This window comes from Papio anubis, chromosome 2 (genome assembly GCF_008728515.1).
Source record: "Papio anubis isolate 15944 chromosome 2, Panubis1.0, whole genome shotgun sequence".
Lineage (NCBI taxonomy): Eukaryota > Metazoa > Chordata > Mammalia > Primates > Cercopithecidae > Papio > Papio anubis.
In genome coordinates this window covers 28,296,509-28,319,547 of record NC_044977.1, presented here as the reverse complement: position 1 = coordinate 28,319,547, position 23,039 = coordinate 28,296,509, and the positions used below count along the sequence as shown (strand labels likewise).

Sequence of the window (23,039 nt, the reverse complement as noted above, 5' to 3'; positions counted from 1 at the left end):
AAGATGAAGCACTTCTAATATCTTTTTCAAAGGCAACATATAACCCAAATTTGATGTGAGAATAAAGAAAAATATTACTGAAAATGCTCACTTATAAACAGGTATGTAATAAAATCCTGAATAAAATACCAGCAAATCAAAACCTGAAGCATAGAAAACAGGATTGTTACTACTGTCTGCGTGACCTTAGGCAAATTACTTCCCTTTCCTCTGTCTTAGTTTTTCCATCTGTAGCATGATCATTACAGTACCTACAGCATGGGGTTGTTATAAAGATTAGATAGGTAAGTAGAAACTCCTTAAAAATAGTGCTTGGCACATGGCAAATGATCAATAAGTGTAAACTATCATTACCCCAAGAACAAAAAGGCAACATAATCCACTGTGTTATAATTTTAAAGTGAAAAATAAAATATATAAATGTGAAAACCAGGTAATTTTTGGCAGACATTTTTTAGAATGAAACAGATATAAAAACCAATCTCTTAAACATAAGAAAAGCCACAAATTATACTAAGTGTTAAAACACTGTTCATTCTCATTAAATTAAGTAATATAACAAAAATGTTCAAAGTTAACATGATTTTCCGTATTTTGGAGCTTACACTAATGCAATAATGTAAGACAGCAAATACTGGAAGAGGTGAGGTAATTATTTGCAGATGATATATAGGTAGAAAGTCTAAGTAAACTAATCTCTATTAGGATAAACGTAGTGAGAAATAAACATAGTAAGAATCGAACAAGACAGTATGACAAACTATATAACATTTCATTGAATATAAAATATACCCTGAATACTTTTCTTTGTTATTGTTGCCCACATTGCCCAGGCTGGAGTGCAGTGGGGCAAACATGGTTCACTGTAGCCTTGACTTCCCAGGTTCAGGCGTTCCTCAAACAATTGCCTCCTGAGTAGCTGGGACTACAGGAATGCACCACCCATACCCAGTTAATTTTTTGTTATTTTTAGTAGAGATGGGGTTTCACCATATTGCCCAAGCTGGTCTTGAACTCCTGGGCTCAAGATATCCTCCTGCCTCACCCTCCCAAAGTGCTGGGATAAAAGGCATGAGCCACCACGCGTGGCATACCCTTAATACTATCTATTAACTAACTCAGCGGTATCTGTATCTTCTCATTCATCCTACCTAAAAACTTAGTATCTGCTAGACTCATCCCTCTCTTCACTCCTCACATCCAGTATTAGTCACCAAATCCTACCTATTTTACCTCATATATATTTCTCAAATTTGTCATCTCTTTTCTATCTCCACCTCAATTATCCTGGTTATCCTTTAGAAAGCTCCAGAAAATTAGTGTCCCTCTTTCCAGTCTTATCCCCAAAATCATATTTCATTTAGCTGCCAGAGTAATCAACCTAAAAACAAACCTGACTAGACAAGGTGCCAGTTTAAAATCAGAGATTGCCATGGACTACAGGATGGAGTCCAAGTTTAAGGATACTAAGGCCTTTGGTCATCGGGACCTAGACTCATCTGTTTTTTTTTTTGTTTTTTTTTTGTTTTGTTTGACAGGATCTCACTCTGCCACCCAGGCTACAGTGCAGTGGCACAATCACAGCTCACTGCAGCCTCAAGCGATCCCCCAACCTCAGCCTCCAGAGTAGCCAAGACTACAATTGAGCACAACCATGCCCAGCTAATTTTTTCATTTTTTGTAGAGATGGGGTTTCACTATGTTGCCTAGGCTAGTCTCCAATTCCTGGGCTCAAGGTCTTTCTGCCTCAACCTCCGAAAAAGCTGGAAATTAAAGGCATGTGGCACTGCTCCTGGCCTCCTCTTCCTTTTCTTCCCTTTTTGAGGCCTAAAAGTATGGATCAGTGTTTTTCAAATTAGGATATACAAGTATCTCTGATTAAAAATGTCAAGACTTATCACAGCTACAAACGGTACATCTTACTAAACTTACAACATCAATTTTGGTGAAGATTTTTTGAGAAAGACATTTGATATTAAATACAGAAGAGAATGCAAAATTTGTATGACTGCTTAAGTCAAAATCCAACAAAGATGGCACTGATAGCAGGCAACTTTGAGCATTACACTGGGGTTCTGAATGGGGATGGTGCTGACACTCTTGTCAGTACAGATGAAAAGTCTAACACTATCAAACTCTGATCATTTGCCAATGAGCCACTGACTGTAACACTGAGAACTTAATTATGCCAGATGACAGCTGACACTTAATTCATTTTTTAACCATCTCCAAGACTGTATAGGACCTCATCTCTACTCCTCTCCTCCTCGTTCTTTCTACACTAGCCACATGGCATCCTTGTTGTTCCTGGCACACAGTGACCCACTCTAGGGTCTTCCTCTGCCATTTCCTGTCTAAAAACGTTTTCCTATAGAATACGGCTCCCTTTCTTAACTCCTTGAAGCACTTCCCCAGATGTTGCTTTCTTAATGTGGTCTATCCTGACCTCCCCATTTCCCTTATCAATTACCAACATTATTCTAGAGTAATAACGTCTATTTTCCTCTTTATATCATTTTCCTTATTTATTGTGCTTATTATTTGGTTCCCTACCAGAATGTAAGTTGCATGCCAGTAGTATTTTTGTCTTATTCACTGAATCTATTGCGTCTAGAAAAGTGCTTAGCACATTGTAGATTCTCAATGAATGCACAGTCCTACGAAACAGGTATTTCTCTTGGCCAGATTTTACCTAAAGAAGATTCTGAAGCAGTGAGAGCTTGCCTACAGTCACAGCGACCAAGGCGGAGCTAGAATCTGTAAGCAACCTGGCTCTCTACTCTTCACCATTGCTGCATGTTACTGCATGGTGCCTCTCATTTATGTGGTGAATTTCAAAAATACTTTTTTCTATGTTTCCCTTACTAGACAGTTCCCTCGCAGCAGGGGGATACTATCTTCATCTGTGCCCTGACTGGCAGTTTCTAACCCATGTTACACGCTCTATTAATTGTCTACGGAATGAATGAAAGCATGAATGAACACATAAGCTGCCCAAAGATTTTTACATGAAAGTCCCAACTGGTTAAATCATTTTTACCTTTCAGATTTCGTTTTAAACTTTTTTATAAAAAACAAAACCAAAACACCAAACCTGTCTTCAAAAATCTAGTAATTCAAAAAATGCTTTTTGAAGTGAAAAAACATGATTTCTAAAAAACGATTTAATTAAATGGAAATGTACCCTATTCTAAAAATTTCTACATTCCGGTTTTTAAAGCTTTATTCGACGTCAGGAAATATTAAGCAAAAACCTCCAAAACCAGTAACTGACTCGCTTCATTATACACACATGCAATAATATTAAGTTATCTCCGATCAAAAAAACGCAAATAATAGTGCCATTTTCGTAGACATTGAGAATTATAAAACAATCAATCATGCCAGAGAGAAACAAACACCTTCACTTACAAGAACTGACGCTAACGAAAACACCCTCCGGAGCAATACCTGGCCCAGGGTCAACAGGAGGTAGCCTTCTCGAATAAATGTGACAAATACTATGGTCAGGGCATGACTAATTTGCCACATAATGCCAACGTCCATAGGTTGACTCTGAGAAACTACCATCCCCGGGCAGAAGGGGCGGGTGTAGGAGAGATTTAAAAACGAGGCCCCTCCCAGGCCGCCTCAAAATCTAGGGCCCAAAGATTCTTCTCCTCAGAGCTCCTCACCGTGTCTAGACTAGGGGCAAGCGACCATTTCTCAGGTAGAGGATGACGCACAAAGGAAAAACTGGCCACCCAGCATGAAGGACGAGGAAGCGCACGAAAACAGAGCGCACAGCTGAACGAGGAATCCCCTTCGCCTAACCGATTCCTCTCCCGAGAAATCGCGAGATTTCTCGCCTTCACGGGATCTCAAGGCGAAACCTCGCGGCCTCTCAGACGAGGGTGGGTTAGCAGGGGCAGCTCCCAACCCCCGTCCCGGAGCCACACAACACCTCGACCCCTGACCCACCCCGGCCGTCACCGAGAACGGTCCCCCAGAGTGCCTAGGTTCTTCCGGAGCCCGACCGGATCCGGAAGCTTCTGGGAGTGAGGGGGTGGGACCGAAAAAAATCAAAAAAAGCGCGGCGAAAGCTAAAGGCCGGCGCAGGCTGAGAGGTGGTGGTCCGCAAGCCGGGCCGCGGCCGGTGCGATGGACTCTACTGCCTGCTTGAAGTCCTTGCTCCTGACTATCAGTCAGTACAAAGCCGTGAAGTCAGAGGCGAACGCCACTCAGCTTTTGCGGCACTTGGAGGTGAGAGGCTCTGGGGTGGAGGACAGATGGGGCTTCCCTAGTAATTCTTAGTTCACAGGCGGCCTCAGCCTGGGAAAGAAAGGACGGTCCTTCGATCCGTCTGTTGTCTTTTCGTACTGGTAAAGGCGAGTGAGTGTCGGGGTTCCGCCGGCCGCAGCGAGAGGCAAGAGCGCCCACTGAAGGCTCTAGGAAAAGTGGGAGTGGGGCAAAAGGTTGGGAAGTTTAGGCTGTGTTTCGAGTAGGTAACGGAAAAAGCTCGGAGCTTTATCTTTTCCTTTGTTTCTAGTTTTGGTTTTTCTACGAAACCAAGCCCTCAATACACAGCTATTCTCAGTGACGGAAAGTCGTGATTAAAACTTGGTTTTGCTCTTCGGTAATCTATAATTGAATTTGTTGCTTCCTGCTCTTATTTGAACTCGGGTTGAACTCTAACTTGAAAAACATTACTTCAACCTTAAGAAGCAGTTCCCCTTCCTAGTAACCGTAATCCTTTTTCTTTACCAAAATACATTGCTCACAGTTTTTTAATCCTAGAATGCTGAATTGCCTTTTTTTCTGTTAGTTCTAGTGATATGTGTTCAGACGATACCATTTGTTTTAGGATCTTAATCTTCTGCTGTCATTTGTTTTGCATTTACGGAATTCAGACTAACATTGACCTCAGTTTAATTTTTTTAAAGCTGAGTGAAGGCTTATTTTAACTCTCTGTATCACAGCTTTCTTCTGTTAAGATAGAATTGAACATAATTTTAAAATATATTGTATTTGTTATATTAACCCTATGACAAAAGACTAATGTGCCAAAGATTTGTAAAATATTACAGAAAAAAAATGATTTCAAGTAGTAGAGCAACAGCAGGTGTTAGTGAATCTGCCGTGGTATTAAATGTGTCTGTCTTTTCTTGAGCTTCACTGGTGCTCCTCTTCTCCCTACTTCACGTGCCCATCTCGTAAGTACATTTGTTTTCTCTTTTTCATTCATTACTTAAGAAGTATCTGCAAACCTAATAATTAAGATGTTAGCTATTAAATGCTTAAGGCTTTGCTTCTGAATTAGCATAGACTCCAGAAGCCGTAGAATAAGCAGGGCCGTCAGTTTATTTTAAAAATTGGGAGTTAAGCATTTTGTATGCCGTTCTGAAACATTACCTTTCTTTGAATAAACATGTAGGTTGTGCATTGAAAGAGATTTAAGGCCAGGCACAGTGGCTCACACCTGAAATCCCAACACTTTGGGAGGCCGAGGCGGGCGGAACACCTGAGGTCGGGAGTTCGAGACCAGCCTGGCCAACATGGCGAAACCCTATCTCTACTAAAAATACAAAAATTATATGGGCGTGGCGTCTCTCTGTTGTCCCTGCTACTCAGGAGGCTAAGGCAGGAGAATCGCTTGAACTCAGGAGGCTGAGGTTGCAGTGAGTCGACATCGCACCACTGCACTCCAACACTCCAACATGGGTGACAGAGCGTGACTCCGTCTCAAAAAAACAAAAAAAAAGAGAGAGACTTAAACAAAATATGGGATGGGGCCTTTACTGTATTCCTAAACATTCAAGGGGTTTACAGAAAACTCTTCTACCGTTGTTGCAAAGGTATGAAGAGCACTGGCTTCAAGTTACTACTACAAAGGACTTTTTGTAATTAAGAGATAACACATACAGAGCATAAAGTGCATTAATCTTAAGTGAAGAGTTTGATAGTTTTTAATATATAGGTACTGTAGCTACCATATTGGTAGCTAACATATAGGTAGAGTAGTAGCTACCACCTGTATCATGATATAGAATATTTCTAGCCCCATAGGGTTTCTTCATTGCCCCTTCACATAAGGTTCAGGTAAGTAGACTCATACAGTATGTACTCTTGTGTCTGGCCTTTTCCACTCAATATAATCTGTGAAATTCATGTTGCACAGGTACCACTACTTCATTTCTTTTTTATTATTATTGCTATGTAGAGTTCTATTGTATAAGTGTACCACAGTTTACATATACTTGCCTGTTGATAGGCATTTGGGTTGTTTACATTTCTGGGTGGAATTATGAATAAAGCTGTTGTAGACATTTCATACATTTTTGTGGATATATGCACACATTTATCTACTTACGAGTAGAATTGTTAAGAGCATTGAGAAGGCCTGTGTTCTGTTTTAGTTGAAACTGTCAAACAATTTTCTGAAATAGACCATTTTACCTTCCCACTAGCAATATGTGAAATTTGCCATCACTCATCCACACCAAACCTTGATGTTTTCATATTTCTTAACTTTAACCATTTTGGTTGACAGTATTTGTATTTTTAATGGTGAATGTCTTTGTGCAGACTTCATGAGTGCGAGATCTGAGTATGCAGAGAGAGATAGGTATCATGTGAAAGGAGATTATTCATTCTTCTGTACTTTTCCCACCCTTTTTTATAGCCCCATGCAGAGTGTAGGCTTTGAATGTTTGATGACTGGCAAAGCTGAGCTAATCTGATTTTTAATGATGGTATTTCATAGCACTAATTTTGTGTAGTGATTAAAAGCATGAATTCAGGGACCAAGCTGCCTGGGTATGAATTCCAGTTGTGCTTCTTTACTATCAGTGTGTGCCTCAATTTACTCATCTGCAAAACAAAATAGTGGTACCTACCTTACAGAGTTATTATGAAGATGAAAAGAGTTGACATATGTAAAGTGCCTAGATCGATGCCTAGGCCAGAATAAGCGCTATATAAGTATTAGTTATTATTAAAATAAATTATCTTTGTATTAAGACATTCAGTGTATATGAGTAAAGGGAAAAACTTGTAAAACAATTTTTATTTTACCTAGTACATATAATTATTACATGTTAGACAATTTATGTCATTGAGATACAGGACCAATCCTGTAGAGAATCATTTCTAAAACAGAAAACGTCTTCCTCTGGAGAGCTAGATTTATAAACAAGCAACAGGGTAATGCCCAGAGTATTTCCTACCCCAGAATATCTGTTACTGGTGTCTGTACTTTCATATTTGGACTTATTTTTTCTCTTTTAGACTTTTACTTTAGTAATGTTAAAACACTCCCTGGGAACAGATAATGTGAAACTTTTATCAGCAAAGCTTTAGAAGAAAAACTGATGTGGGTGAGAGAACAAAGGGAGGATACAGAAAGGAAAGTTTAGAGGGATGCTAAAGCAGCCTGCTTGGGCTTGATCTTATTAAAATAAGTATTCAGGACAGATTTAGTCTTATTCTAAGGTAACTAATGGTTTTTCTATCTTTGTAGAAAAGATATGCTTTATAATAAATACATCTCTAAAGTGTGTTGAAAGTTCATGCTTTGTGACAACTGCTTTTGGCCTTCAGTTCCAGCTTTACCTCCTCTCTTCTCTCTCACTGTGTGTGTGTGTGTGTGTCTGTGCATGCATGTATGTGACTTATAGATTACAAGAAAGTAAAAGAAAATGGAATAATCAGAAATAAAATTTTTCAATGCTTTGCCTGCTACTTCAAAAAAGATTCACTTTTCACTTCCTTCTTTGTACTCCCTTAACTTCTGAGCTCACCTATTGTCTTTGGGAAGGAGCAGAAGGAATAATCTCATAGCTACCCTCTGGGCTTCATTTTTCATTTTTCTCCCTCAAAGTGAGTAGAATGTACTAGAATTTATTTGCAAAGTAAATATATTGGTAGTAGAGTGCAGATTTGTAGGCTATGCCTTCATTGCATGTTCAATGTAGTGTGAAGGAGAAATATTGCCAGCAACTCAAAAGTTTGCTAACTTAGGAAATAGAAATATAATGTACTGTAGGGTAGTATAATAGGCAGACCTAACCGAGATAGTGTAAGAAGCTAAGAAAAGCTTCCTGGTGGAAATTATTTTAAACTGAGATCCAAATGATTACTTTAGCTAGTGAGGGAGGGATTAGGGAATTGATAGGTAATCTAGGCAGGGGTGAATTTTTCACAACGTGTGAAATTTTTAAATTGGGAAGGTAGCAGTGGCACTTTGAAGGAACTGAGTTTATTTGAAATGGAAAAGAGATAAAAATTGCCATCTCTTAACCAAGACATTTTGATTACTATTTTATAGGTAATTTCTGGACAGAAACTCACACGACTATTTACATCAAATCAGATATTAACAAGTGAATGCTTCAGTTGCCTTGTAGAACTACTTGAAGACCCCAACATAAGTGCTTCACTGATCTTAAGTATTATTGGTTTGCTGTCTCAACTAGGTAATGCATTTAATTTCTCTTTTTTAGTTTTTGGAAGATGTATGAACAATATTTTGAAGTGCAGGCTTAGTTATAGAATCTCTTAAAGAATGATTCGCCTTCAAAGACTTCTCAATCTAATGCTCATTGTGAATCTTTTGAAAGAGGGAAATATTTTATGCAGCATTTCTAAAAATATTGGACCAAGGAATCTGAAGCGTGTGAAAGGTTCAGTGTTCTACAGAGAAGAATGCACCTTGGGAAATACTGGACTACTTTTGAATTAAAAAACAAAACCCCACACGTAACGTCAGTATTAAATACACCACTAGAAAGTCATAGCTACTGATCAAAGAATCATCTTCTGTAATAGATTACACTGAATTTAGAACTAAAGGTAAAAGTACTGATGTTAGTTTTTCTATCTTTTCACCATATCTTTAGTTTTTTTTTTTTTTTTTAAGACAGAGTCTCGCTCTGTTGCCCAGGCTGGAGTGCAGTGGTGCAATCTCTGCTCACTGCAAGCCCCGCCTCCCAGGTTCACGTCATTCTCCTGCCTTAGCCTCCCGAGTAGCTGGGACTACAGGCGCCCACCACCACACCTGGCTAATTTTTTGTGTTTTTAGTAGAGACGGGGTTTCACTGTGTTTGCCAGGATGGTCTCGATCTCCTGACCTTGTGTTCCACCTTGGCCTCCCAAAGTACTGGGATTACAGGCGTGAGCCACCGCGCCCGGCCTGGTTTTTGAATGTTCATTTAGTGGTCACTTTACCCCAATTTGGGGCAGGGCAGTAGGGATATTTCTTTGTGTGATTATAATAATAATATATGCATAGTTTAAAAAATTCTAGTGATCCAGAAGTATTAACACAGAGCAGCATTGTCCAATAGAATTTTCTTCAGTGACAGAATGGTTTTAAAACTGTGTTATCCAATATAGCAGCCACTAGCCACATGGAGCTATTAAGCATTTGAAGTGTGGGTAATAGACTAAGGAACTGAATCTTTAATTTTAATTAATCTCAATTTAAATAGCCACATGAAGGCTAGTGGCTGCCAAATTAGACAGCCCAGGCATAGAGTAAAATGGGATTAGCCTGTACCCATTACCACCAGCCCTCATCTTTTCAGCTTTGGGGATATAATCTCATTTCATGGCTTGATATGTCTCTTTGCAGATATTTTTCTATGCTGTAACAAAACAATAATTTTGGATCTTTAATTGGTTGTTTTCAGCACAAATGGTGTTGCGGAACACCAGATGTTTCTTTCCATATCGGTGTTTGTAATAGCTGCCTAGTGCCATAATTACAGGGTACTGTAATTTATTCAACTATTCCCCTAATAGTGGATACTCACAGTTCTTTAAGTTTTGGTATTGGAATCAATAGTGCAGTGAACATTCTATGTAATTTTGCTCAAATATTAGTGTGTTTCTATTAAATTCCTTTAGAATTTCTAGATCATTCTAAAATTTGATAACCATTACTAAATTGCTTTCCAAAAAGATTCTTCCACTTCTAACATCCACCAACAGTTTGAATGAATATGCCAGTCACTTCCAACATTTATACTTTAGAAGCATTTGGAGTTTACAAAAAAAATTGAAATGATAATCTTTTTAAATTTTTTCACAGATACATAATATTTATACAAACTTATGGGGTACATACGATATTTTGTTACTTGCATAGAGTATGTGATGATCAATTCAGGGTATTTAGGATATCCATCACAAACAAAGATTTATCATTTCTATGTATTTAGAACATTTCAAGTCTTCACTTGTAACTATTTTGAAATATACAATGCAGTGTTAACTATAGTCACCTTACTCTCCTATCAAACATTAGAACTTATTCCATTTGATTGTGTGTTTATATCCATTAACCAATCTGTCTTCATCTCCCCCACTAACGGCTCCCCCTCCTCACCCTTCCCATCACCACATACTCACCCATGTTCTTCCCAGCCTCTGGTAACTGTCGTTTTCCACTTCCATGAGATCAACTTTTTTAGCTCCTACACATGAATGAATACATGCAATATTTTTCTTTCTGTGTCTGGCTTATTTCACTTAACATAATGGCCTTCAGTTCCACCCATGTTGCTGCAAATGACATGCATTCTTTTATATAGCCAAATAGTATTCCATTGTGTAAATATACCATAAAGTGACAATCTTTTAATATTCAAAGTAAGAGATTTTAATTTGATACTAAAATAAATTAGTATCAAAGAAAAAGCTTGCTACAAATGTGTAAAGTTTTTTCTTTGATACTAGTTTATTTTACATAGAGAAATCATTTGAATTTCTGAATTAGAGGGTTATGGAAAAGAAAATAGCCATATCATACCTTTTTAAATGATAAAGTCATATGAAATAAATTCTGTATGAATTATCTGTGAAAACCTTATAAGAAAATGATATATTTTGTGCTATTTTATTTTAACTTACAGCTGTAGACAATGAAACCAGAGATTGTCTTCAGAATACATATAATCTGAATAGTGTGCTGGCGGGAGTGGTTTGTCGGAGCAGCCACACTGATTCGGTGTTTTTGCAGGTATACACACCCACACAGTATATTCCCCTTTCCTTATTGTCAGATCAAAATTGATAGTTTCTGTCATAAACTGCTGACTTACAGTGTATATGTGCTATGTAATAAATACTACGTAATTAGGCACAGTTCATCTGATTAAAAGCTGGTTGCACACATACTACAATTTAAATATTTCTAGAGAAGAGGAGCTTATCCATTTCTAGCACCATTATTGAAGAAAAACAAATCTACATTGTAACTGCTTTGACTTATAAACACAGATGTCTGTGTTTTGAGACATAAGCTATTTATATTAAAATTGTAATGTGAGTTGGCATCTAGTCTCAGTCTGTGGAGGAAACGTTCTACAAAAATTAAAGCTATAGATATAGTTTATTTAATATAGATTCAAAGCTCTTCGTATTTCATTGACTCTAAAATGTCATCAGTTGTAAGAAAGAAAAACATCACAAATTAAATTGACATGCAGTTTTAGAGATGATAAAATGTGAAGAAGGGTATCTTCTAATTGATGGACTACATATGTTTCAACCTGCATTCAAGTTTAAGATGGCTAAGTGAACAAGGTTGATAACTCTGTTCTGAGACAGAATACATAGAAATGTGTGAATTGAGAGAAGAGCCCTAAAGTTCTTGCATTACTTTATATGTGTTTTTTAAAAAAATTGTTTTAGGTAATGGAAAAGGACATGCTCAGAATGTGTCTGATAGTCCATTATTTTAAGCAGGCGATGTTTTCATATGTTTATATTTATAACTATTTTCTTATTCTCAGTGCATTCAACTTCTACAGAAGTTAACATATAATGTCAAAATTTTCTATTCTGGTGCCAATATAGATGAATTAATTACGTTCCTGATAGATCACATGTGAGTATGCAATCAAATATAAAACCAAATAGTCTATTTGTTTATTTTTAAACTATAACCATGTGGTAGATCAATTTTCTTAGATAACATTTTCTAGCTATGTAAACTGAGTGAGACTCCGATTCTTATTTGTTCTGCCCAGATGATTTTAAGGATCAAAAGTTGTAAAAGTATGTGACCTCATTCATTGGTGAAAAAATGTAAAAAGGAAAAAAATTGTAAAGCAGCTTTAATTTTCATAAGAAAAATGTATGGACTGAATTGATTTGGCCAGAAAAAAATTGCTGAAACTGAAAATTGTGTAGTTATTCTTGTAGGAAAATATACTGATGAAACAGCACGTGGTCCACACTGACAGTTATTTCCAGGTTTTCATGATGGAATTGAATAGGGTAATTTGGTTTTAAAACAAGAGATAAATGATCAATACTGTTTAGAGTTTCCCTGGCTTCTCATGTTAATTAGATTTTTTTTTTTTTTGGCCTGTAAAAAGGAAAAGTATAAATTTAACTATATCATTTTGACTTAGAATGACGTTAATGCTTTTTTTCTTTTACTATTTTTTCTTTAAACAAAACACTAATGTAAAACAACAGTCAATCTTCTGAAGATGAGTTAAAAATGCCTTGTCTAGGATTATTGGCAAATCTTTGTCGGCACAATCTTTCTGTTCAAACACACATAAAGACATTGGTAAGTTTATTTCTTTTTAATTTTGTTGTTTTATGGTAGATTCTCTGCTTAAAGAAAATTGTATTTATCTTTTTCTTTAAAACAAATTTGAACAAGGATTCTGTGTCTTACCGGCTGACCCATCAAAATTAAGAGTCAGATTGACATATAAATAACTTGAAGCACTTCAGCCTTCCTGTATGTTGTATTGAAGGCTGTGTGTTAATGGTTAATGCAAATACTTAAGTTTTTCTTAGCATGGCATCCCAAAATACACTGAGTAGTACAAGAATTACTAAATTATTTTGTGCTCTTAGAAGGGAGGCACATCACTGGCAGTCCCATTTACCTCAGTCTTGTGTTTCCACAAAATCAATGGCAACTCCAACAGAAAGATTCATGTTTAGTGCTCAGTATGAACCAACAGTACTTGTGATAAGTGAAGACACACAAATGAATTTAACTGAATCACTTTTAGAAGTATATTAAATTGGCCAGGCACGGTGGCTCACGCCTGTAATCCCAGCACTTTGGGAGGCCGAGGTGGGCGGATCACAAGGTCAGGAGATCGAGACCATCTTGGCCAACATCATGAACCCCGTCTCTACCAAAATAAAAAAAATTAGCCAGGCGTGGTGGCACACACCTGTAGTCCCAGCTACTCGAGAAGCTGAGGCAGTAGAATCGCTTGAACCCGGGAGGTGGAGGTTGCAGTGAGCCGAGATCACGCCACTGCACTCCAGCCTGGCGACAGAGTAAGACTACATCCTAAAAAAAAAAAAGTATATTAAATCAAGCAAGTTAGTGATTCTTTAAGGTGCTTTGTGAACAATTTCCCTGCTGTGCTATTCAGCATTACCTGTTTGATTTTAAATTTAATATCTCACTTGTTCAAGTGCTACATTTTTCTACCCTGGTCCTACTTTGTAGGTGGAGTTACTGTGTGTGTGTGTGCGCGCGCGCGCGGGTGCGCGCACGCGCACATGTATGTATAGTGTGTGTTTTTCAATTTCTGAATTGAAAAAAAAAGTTCATATTTAGGAAACACTTAAATATAAGGAAGAATAAACATTTGCTCATAGTTCCATGTGTAGAAACTGTTCGTCACTAAGATTGTGTCTATCTATACGACTGTCAGCAATATAGAAAGTACCCATCTCGCTCACACCTGCAATCTCTTAAATCTAAATGATAATCAGCAACAAATATGGCAAAGTTAATTGCTGCTCCACGGTGTGTAATGTAAAACAAATTCTTAAATTTGCTGAATATTTTTTTGCTTTCACCACAATTATGAGTTCCTCATTACAGTTCTTTTGTTAACACAAATGCTAAACAACTTTTCCTGCAGTATTTAAGGTAGCTCTTTTGTTTCCAATCTGCATGTATCCCTTTATTAGAATTGACACCCTGATTTACCATCATTGAATTATTTATTCTAAGGTGACAAAACTATGGAAATATTTATCTCCCACTCATTTGCACACATTTACCAAATTATTTTTTTCTCTGGGTACTCTGTATATAACAATTTTTGAATTTAAATTTATCTCTGATCTAAATGTCTTCTGTAAAACATTTATCTTTTAAATGCAAGAATCATTTAATAGAGTTGATAATGATGTTTTAAAAAGTTTGGCCACTCTGTGCAGGATATACTTTTTAAACCAAAATATAAAATTTATATTCTAATTTATTTTTTAACTTTTTTTTCCTCAGAGTAATGTGAAATCTTTTTATCGAACTCTTATCACCTTGTTGGCCCATAGCAGTTTAACTGTGGTTGTGTTTGCGCTTTCAATATTATCCAGTTTGACATTAAATGAAGAGGTGGGGGAAAAGGTAAATACGATTTTTCAAATTTATTCTGAAGTTTCTAGTCTTGTATTTTAAAAGTCACTGAGACTTTTTTATTTTTACCTTTTAGGATGGTGTCAACTTAATTTTTTATATAATATGCTTTTCTAATTTGTCCTTAAGCTATTCCATGCTCGAAATATTCATCAGACTTTTCAACTAATATTTAATATTCTCATAAACGGTGATGGCACTCTAACTAGAAAGTATTCAGTTGACCTACTGATGGATCTCCTTAAGAATCCTAAAATTGCTGATTATCTCACCAGGTATGACTCACTTCAGTCAATTTTAGAACTTTTTTTTTTTTTTAATCAAGATGTATTGGTTATAAACGAAATTGTCTTCTTAAAATATAGTAAACTTGAAGTCTACTGACTTGGAGTCTACCGGACGAAAATGTTTTGATGTGCTTTACTCACACTCTTTTTTCTTTCCTATGCTGAAATGGAAAGTATAACAAAGTCATTGTCTATGTGTGTATTTCAGTCTTTGCTTTAGATCAATAGGGTTGTGCCATTCTCCAAAATATAGACATCTTGGCTAACTTATTTTAAAACCAGTTTTAAAACTTAAGCAGCATTATGATTATTTGAAAGAATATTTTTATTATAGGGACAATAAAAATATTTCTACATAAATTATAAATAAATGAAACATAGTGTTGGAACATTGATGTCATTATGTTTGTGTCTTTATTTTTTGTATAAAAATGGATAACGTTTCCTTTGGTGTGTGCCTCTTTTCATAGGTAAAATAGGAACACATGTTCATATGTCCTTTCTATCTCAGTATATTTCATATGATCATTTATGTTTTAAGATCAGGTAGTAATTGTGTTCCAACGAGCTTGTGGCCTTTTTGCATTCTAAGTTAAATTTTGCTGGGGCCTATGCTGCTTTGTCATACTAAATTAGGAAATAATTGAAATTGTTTCAAAGAGTTTCACATACAAGAAAACATTTACTGAGCTCCACCTATGATCAGGCACTTAGCAGCAACAGGCTGTGAAGACACAGTCCGTGATGTTTAAGAAACATAGAATCTAACAGTTTTATTTTAATAAAAGCTAAGCACTAGGACAAACTCGACCACTGTTCATATGGCTCAGCAGATTTTTGCAAAACCAAGAAGCATTCACTTTAGCATTTCACTTTTTCTTTTCTTAGGAACCTCTAGATAGGTGAACTGTTTCTTCCAGAGTGCCTTCCCATGACCTGCCTTCCCTTCTATCTGTTGTGAGACTTTCCCAATATCCATGTATATCTATTCTAGCCACCAGAGAGTGCTTATTCAGCATCTTCATAGTAAACAGAAAAATTCTTTTGAATAAACCTCTTCTGGAAGACTAAAAGATAATCCAGTTTAGCATAAATAAGAGGTTGCGTAATCATTTCTTCTGTAAATCTCTCAGTTCTGTTACCTATTTTATACTCTATCTATCATAGAACCCCAGAATTACCTCTGGCAACTCCTCTTGTTTATCTGGTATGCCATTGAACAATAACTCTGTCCTGAATCTCTTCCAAAGTCAAACTTACTGCATAGTTACTAATTAGAGCTTGAGAAAATCACACAACTTTACCTGGGCCAGACCTCTCATATTTACTTGTCAGCTTTCTCATTTCCTCCAATGGGTCTTCAAATTTATTTATTTAGAGACAGAGTCTCACTCTATTGCCCAGGCTGGAATGCAGTGGTGTGATCCTGGCTCACTGCAACCTCCGCCTCCTGGGTTCAAGTGATTCTCTTGCCTCGGCCTCCCACATAGCTGGGATTACAGGCACACATCACCATGCCCACCTAATTTTTGTATTTTTATTAGAGAAGGGGTTTCACCATGTTGGCCAGGCTGGTCTTGAACTCCTGACCTCAAGCAATCCACCTGCTTCAGCCTCCCAAAGTGCTGGGATTACAGGCGTGAGCTGCTGGCCCGACTGGTCTTTGAAATTTTTTATTTTTCTCTTGCTGCCTTTTATGCAGAAGATGACCTTATCTTTGTTTCACAGAAAAAAAAAATATCTAAATCAAGCCCCATTTGATTGGAACTCCCCCAAATCCTTGCCACTTAACAAACTTACCTATGTTTATACCAAATTCTTAGTTTCATCCTGTTTCACTCATAAATATGTACTGTTACTCTATGGATTGTCTCATTTTGTCTTTTCTGAAGCTGTTGCACCTCTCTTTTCAGGGCCTCCTATTCAGTTGATCCTTCCCCTTTATAAATATGCTCAAAACTTTTTCTTCAACCAGATGTCCCTTTTAAAATCTTTGACCTACCATTGCATTCAAGGTGAATATCCAAATTTTCAGTATAGCCCTTCAAAATCTGTTTCCTAACAACCTCTCAACCTTATTTCTTCATACATTTTGTTTTTTTGTCTAATCATATCAGACAATAAATAGAACTTCCAGCTTACTAGAAATGCCCTTTCATGTATCCATGTGCTATTTCCTCTAGAGTATTCCCTCTGTAAGACTAGAATGCTTTCTCCTTTATATTTTGTTTTTAAGACTCAAGTCTGGGTTTAATACTGAGACAATATTCTTTGTTCCATAGTGTCCCATACATTCCTCCATGATATCACTGTGTTTTATATTACCTTATATTATCTCTTTCTGTCCTTCTCCTTCATCTTCAGACTGTGATCTCCTTGTCAGGGCACCATCTCCCAAATCTAGGATACATCAGTCACATAGAGTATAATGCTAGGGGTACCTCAGTACTTCTTGGAGTTGTGTAACATGAGTTGCTGCCCCTTACTTCTTTATTTGCAGAGACTAATTTAATGCCTGGCAATTTTAGGTGCTTTATAAAAAGTAGCTGTATAATTTATTAGGATATTCTTCTGTCCTTTGAATTTTTACATAAAGTGAACACAGTCTTAAAAAAATACAGCAATTGAGGCACTGAAAATTTTAATGATTTATTTATTGCCACATGAATCACTGTTTTAATAAATGACAGAGCCAATTTATGTATATCGTAATTATAAGATATATTACAAGTTTTAAGTATAAACTTTACAAGAGTGTGTTCTATATTAGAAGCCCAAATAAATAGATGAAAGAAAATACACATAAATTTTATGTTTATCTTGTAGATAAATCCCTTTTGATATATCAATTTTATAATTATCATTTGATGTATATTTTTATTTTAAACCTAGATATGAGCACTTTTCTTCATGTCTTAATCAAGTATTAGGTCTTCTTAATGGAAAGGATCCTGATTCCTCTTCAAAGGTATGTAAAAACATGATTTTTCATTTAAACTTTTAAAAAACTGTAAAATGCAGAAAAATCCAAATGCACAGACTCTCTATATTTTTATAATATGGACATAATTATGTTGCCAGTGTCTAGATCAGGATGTAGAATGTTACCAGTATTTGTGGTCCCTTTTAGTCAGTACCTACCCCTTCCTATTCTTTACTTTACCAAGGGTAACTGCTCTAACCACTACACTGACTTCTAACAGCATACATATATGTGTATATGTATGTATATATACATATATATTTTGGAACTTTATGTAAATAAAAGCATATAATACATATATTTTCTGTCTAGACTTTCTTTGGTTCAATATAATATGATGAGATTCACTCGCTTCATATAGTTGTAGATTGCTAGATTGGTTCTTTTTTTGGACAGGGAGTATGATTTATTGGTGAGCATGAGTAAGGGGACATTACAGTGAACGCCCTCTTGGATGTAGTGCTCACCACTTCTCCGGGGGCCACATTTTGGGATGTATTTGACCTCACAGCCATCTGGGATGAGTCACTTCTCAGCCTCCATGTCTTCAAATTTATCCACATTAAATTTGGTAAAGCCCCACTTTGAGATGTGGATCTTTGGGCAGCCAGGGACCTTGATCTTGGCCCTGCATGGGGCTTTAGTTGCATGCTCCTTATCTTGCAGATTTGTGTGGATGGACATGATGACTTGGCCACTGTGAACCCTGGCCACTGTGCCCTGGGGGTTTTCCAAAAACACCTTGCGTAATACCTCTCCGAGGCCTAGATGGGGGACAGCAGGAGATCAGAGACATGAATGTACATTGGAAAGGGCTGTCTCTAAGGTTTCTTAGGCCAGCCCATACAAGCAACAGGCTGTGTACACTACCAATGAGGCAGCTGTTTGCAGCCATTGCACACTGGGCCCCCAGGAGGAAAGGAGCACAATTGGTGTTCTTTTGTTTATAAACATCAGCTGTTACGAAGAAACCTGCATTTACCGTTTTCTGCATGTCTTTTGGTGAGCTTATGGACATGCTTGTCTTAGCTTTATATCTAGGAGTGGAATCACTATGTCATAGGATATATATATGTTCAGTAGGCACTATGAAACAGTTTTCAAAAAAAGTCAGTTGGACCAGTGTATGAATATTTGATCAGTCTGCATTCTTGCCAGCAGTTGATATTTTTCACTTTTTCATTTTAGCAATTCTAATGGCTATACAGTAGTATTGCATTATAATTTAAATTAAAATTTTATTAGTAAAAATATCATTTTATATATTCATTTGTCATTTGTATATTCTTTGACGTGCCTGTTTATGTATCCTGCTCATTTGTTTAATGCATTGTCTTTTACTTATAAGTAGGAAGAGTTATTTTGGAGTCTTTTGAAGGGTATATAACATGCAAATATTTTCTTCCATTCTGTGAGTTGCCTTTTTACTCACCTAATGGTGCCTTGATTTTAACATAGATCAATTTAGTGTTTATTGTGTTCCATTTAGGAACTCTTGGCCTATTCCAAAGTCACAAAGATGGACTCCATTGTTTTCCTCTAAAAGCTTCCTAGTTTTTTTTTTAACTTTCACGTGTAGATCTGTAATCCTCCTACAAGTGACTTTTGTGTCTGTTGTGAAGCAGGACTTTTCCAGGTCAGCCTTTACCTTACAGGTTTTTACAGAAGAAAAAAATTAGAATGACTGAACTAATCATTTGCAACAATGATCTAAAAGATGGTAGAAAGGTTGAAACAGTACAAAATTTGTTACTTAACAATATTTTCTTTTTATTTTGAACCCTAGAATTTCTAAATTCCTTTCTCATATGCAATATGAGAACTATTTCTAATTAGTATCTAAATGGATCTTAATGAAGTGACTCATGCAATATGAGAACTATTTCTAGTTAGTGTCTAAATGGATCTTAATAAAGTGGCTAGGAATCTGTAATATAAGTGCTAAATAAGGATTATTGGAATAGAAACACAGCAAGGGAAAAATCTAATAATCGAATCTAAAGGTATTAAACAATCTCAGGGAATTTAGGAGGTCAGGTAGCACAGGGGAGTAGAAGCATTCTATGGGTATCAAAATCGGAAAGAGAATGGAAAAGTAAAAAATAAAAATAAATAAAAACTTAAAACTTAATTTTTTAAAGTAAAAAATAATTCACGTTATGATAGAAGTGGGGAGCAGTGAAAGCAAAATACATCTTGGTGGGGAAGATACAGTTGAGTGTCTTTTTAAATATATAATAGTATATAGTGTCTTTGATTATAAGGCCAGTATAACCTTGATAGCAAAACCTGACAAGGATACTACAACAAATGAAAATTATAGCTCAATATCTTTCATGAACATATTGCAAAAATTCTAAACAAAACATTAGCAAATCAAAATCAGTGAGACATAAAAAGGATCATGTCTTATTACCAAATGAGGTTTATTCCAGGAATGCACAGATGGTTTAACATTTAGAATTTAATATAATTTCCCACATTAACAAAAAGGCAGATAAATTATATTATCTCATTAAAGGTGGAATAGCATTTGATAAAATTTAATACCTATTCATGATAAAGATTAGCACACTAGGAATAAACTGTAACTTCCTTTCCCTGATAGAGTAATTACCTAAAATCTACTGCATCATCTTTTTAAGTGGCAAATTATTGAAGGCTTTCCTCAAGATAAGGAATAAGAAAAGAATGTCCATTATCACCAGTGATGTTCAGCTTAGTATTGGTGGTCCCAACCAGCCCAATAAGGCAAGATAAAGTAAAAAGGTACAGAGATTGGAAAGGAAGAAATAAAACTCACTATTCAGATGACATGAGAGTATAGAAAATCTAAAATCTGTGGAAATCATTATAAAAATTAAGTGAATCTATTTAACAAATTGGCTGGATACGAGATCAGTAAATATATGTTTTATTTATATTTTCGCGACAAATAGAACATGAAGTTTTTAAATGATGCTATTTACTGATTTTTTAAAATGTCAGGTGCTTAGGGGATTAGTCTAAAGACAGTGCAATATTTTGTCATAATGATAGCCCAGTGGGACAGAATGGAGCAGAACCAAACTCATAGCATATGGTCTCCTGATTGACAACAGTAGAGTCTTGAAAGTATGGTCATTTCAATAAATGACACTGGGTCAATTGAATATACATATGGGGAAAAACTGAATCTTGACCCCCTACCTCATACCAAATGCAAAAATCAGTATAAGACAGGTTGTAGATTTAAATGTGAAAAGTAAAAATAATGAAGGTTTTAGAAGAATCACCTAACAGAGTATCGTCATGGCCTTGGGGTAGACAATGATTTTCTTAAACGGGAAACAAAAGCACTAACTATGCAGTAGAAAAGTCTGTAAGTTGGGCTACATTAAAATTAAGTTTCTATTCATGAAGAGACCACTAATAAAAGAATGAAAAGTCAAAGAATGGGAATAGATAACTACAATGCATATATGTAACAAAGGACTCTTATCCAAAATGTATTATTTTTCTATGCTGTATGTATATATCAGAAAAAACAGAGAGCCCAACAGATACTTGAGCAAAAAAGTTGAATTGGTCAATAAACATGAAGTGATTGTACCACTTTATCAATCTTCAGGGAAATGCAGATTTAAACGGTAGTATGATACCATCTGACACCCACCAGTTGATTAAAATGAAAAATAAGGAAAATAGCAAACATACCATAACTCTCATTTAGTACTCATGGTACAACCAATTATGAAAACTGGTATCTATTAATACTGGGCATATGTATAAACTATGACCCAGAAATCTCACTTACAGGTATTTATCACAAAGAATTGTATACATGTGTGCAAAATGTAGTACTGCTCCTAATAGGTAACAATGATAACCCAAATGCCATCAACAGGGGAATATGTTCATTTTGGGAAAGTCATCTAACTCTGCACTAGTAATTAGTTTTTTTACTTTTATATGTGTACATTAAAAGAAAACTAGTGTATATGGAAAGCTATCTGCTTGTATGTTTATAACAGACATCTGGTAAGATACACAAACAATTGGTAACATTACTTGCCTACAGGGTTTGTCTTTTGAACCAGGTGAATGTATTGCCTATTCAAAAATAAATATACATTATGTAATGACGTTTTTAGTCAATGACAGACAAAGACTTCTTATTGTCTATGACATTATGGGCATTCTAACATGGTGGTGCAATGCATTACGTGTCTTTGTGGTGATGCTGGTGTAAACAAACCTACTGAACTGCCAGCTGTATAAAAGTATAGCACATACTAAGATTGTGTACAGTACATAGTATTTTGATAAGGGTGTTACCACTTATTCTTTGTTATTTTAGAGTGTGCTTCTACTTATAAAAAGTTAACTGTAAAACAGCCAGGCAGGTCTTTCAGGAGCTATTCTCGAAGAAGGTATTGTTGTTATTAGAGATGACAACTCTCTGTGTGTTATTGCCCCTGAAGACCTTCCAGTGGGACAATATGTGGAGGTGGAAGTGGTATTGATTACCCTGGGCCTGTGTAGACCTGGGCTGATGTATGTGTTTGTGTCTTTGTTTTTAACAAAAAAAGTTTTAAAAGAAAAAACCAACATTTTAAAAATAGAAAAACAACTGGTAGAATACAGATGTAAATAAAGTATTTTTATATAGCCGTACAGTGTGTTTCTCTTACTACAAAAGAGTCAAAAACTTTATAAATGGACACGCTTATAAAGTTAAAAAGTTATGGTAAGCTAAGGTTAATTTATTAGAGAAATTTTAAAAAATTGTGTGACTTAAGCATACAGTCTTTATGAAGTCTACAGCAATATACAGTAATGTGCTAGGCCTTTACATTCACTCACTACTCAGTCATTAACTCACCCAGAGCAACTTCCAGTCCTGCAAGTATCCTATATAGGTGTACCGTTTTTAATCTTTTATACTGTATTTTTCTATGTTTAGATACACAAGTACTTACAATTGTGTTATAGTTGCCTGCAGTATTTAGTACAGTAATATTCTTTACAGGTTTGTAGCCCCTGGGCAATAAAGGGGCGTAGTAGACTCTACCATCTAGGTTTGTATAAGTACACTCATGTTCACACAACAAAATGAATGATGCATTAAGCAACATATGCATCACTAAGTGACACATGACTGTACTACAGTTTATATTTATTAAAGATTATCATTTGTTACAGTAAATGCTAATGGACTGGATTCTCTTAAATTCAGATACTATCAAGTTGATTAAAACACAAATCCCAATTATATATCATTTGTAAGAAACAGACTTTTTAAAAGTCTGGAAATAAGTAGAGAGGCAAGGAGATCTTAACAAAAAAATTTTTTTTTTAGTGATAGGTTGGTAGTATGTGAAATGAAGTGTAATTT

The 23,039-nt window shown here is 36.0% G+C and overlaps 2 protein-coding genes and 1 non-coding gene across 9 annotated transcripts in view; 1 reads left to right on the top strand and 2 right to left on the bottom strand.

Moving 5' to 3' along the window:
* Window positions 1-4,033, bottom strand: part of DZIP3 (DAZ interacting zinc finger protein 3) — a 96,696-nt gene extending 92,663 nt beyond the window's left edge. For 3 of the 6 annotated variants that reach the window (XR_002520260.2, XM_003893897.4, XM_017955118.3), the window contains exon 1: window positions 3,675-3,831. The gene's annotated coding sequence lies outside the window, so the exon portion shown is untranslated. Of the gene's footprint in view, window positions 1-3,411; window positions 3,832-3,960 lie in introns of those variants that run through there. The other 3 variants (XM_017955116.3, XM_017955119.3, XM_017955117.3) reach the window with 3 other exon arrangements.
* Window positions 3,869-23,039, top strand: part of CIP2A (cellular inhibitor of PP2A) — a 40,682-nt gene continuing 21,511 nt past the window's right edge. Inside the window, exons 1-8 of one of the 2 annotated variants that reach the window (XM_003893892.3) lie at window positions 3,869-4,242; window positions 8,306-8,453; window positions 10,893-10,999; window positions 11,775-11,869; window positions 12,466-12,562; window positions 14,261-14,383; window positions 14,522-14,667; window positions 17,572-17,647. In XM_003893892.3, coding sequence (XP_003893941.1) covers window positions 4,141-4,242; window positions 8,306-8,453; window positions 10,893-10,999; window positions 11,775-11,869; window positions 12,466-12,562; window positions 14,261-14,383; window positions 14,522-14,667; window positions 17,572-17,647 — 894 coding nt within the window. In that variant the 5' untranslated portion in view covers window positions 3,869-4,140. Of the gene's footprint in view, window positions 4,243-5,081; window positions 5,193-8,305; window positions 8,454-10,892; window positions 11,000-11,774; window positions 11,870-12,465; window positions 12,563-14,260; window positions 14,384-14,521; window positions 14,668-17,571; window positions 17,648-23,039 lie in introns of those variants that run through there. The other variant, XM_009199709.4, reaches the window with a different exon arrangement.
* LOC116273999 lies at window positions 18,476-18,610 on the bottom strand. Its single transcript, XR_004182482.1, has one exon. It is a non-coding gene; the product is annotated as a small nucleolar RNA SNORA70 (small nucleolar RNA).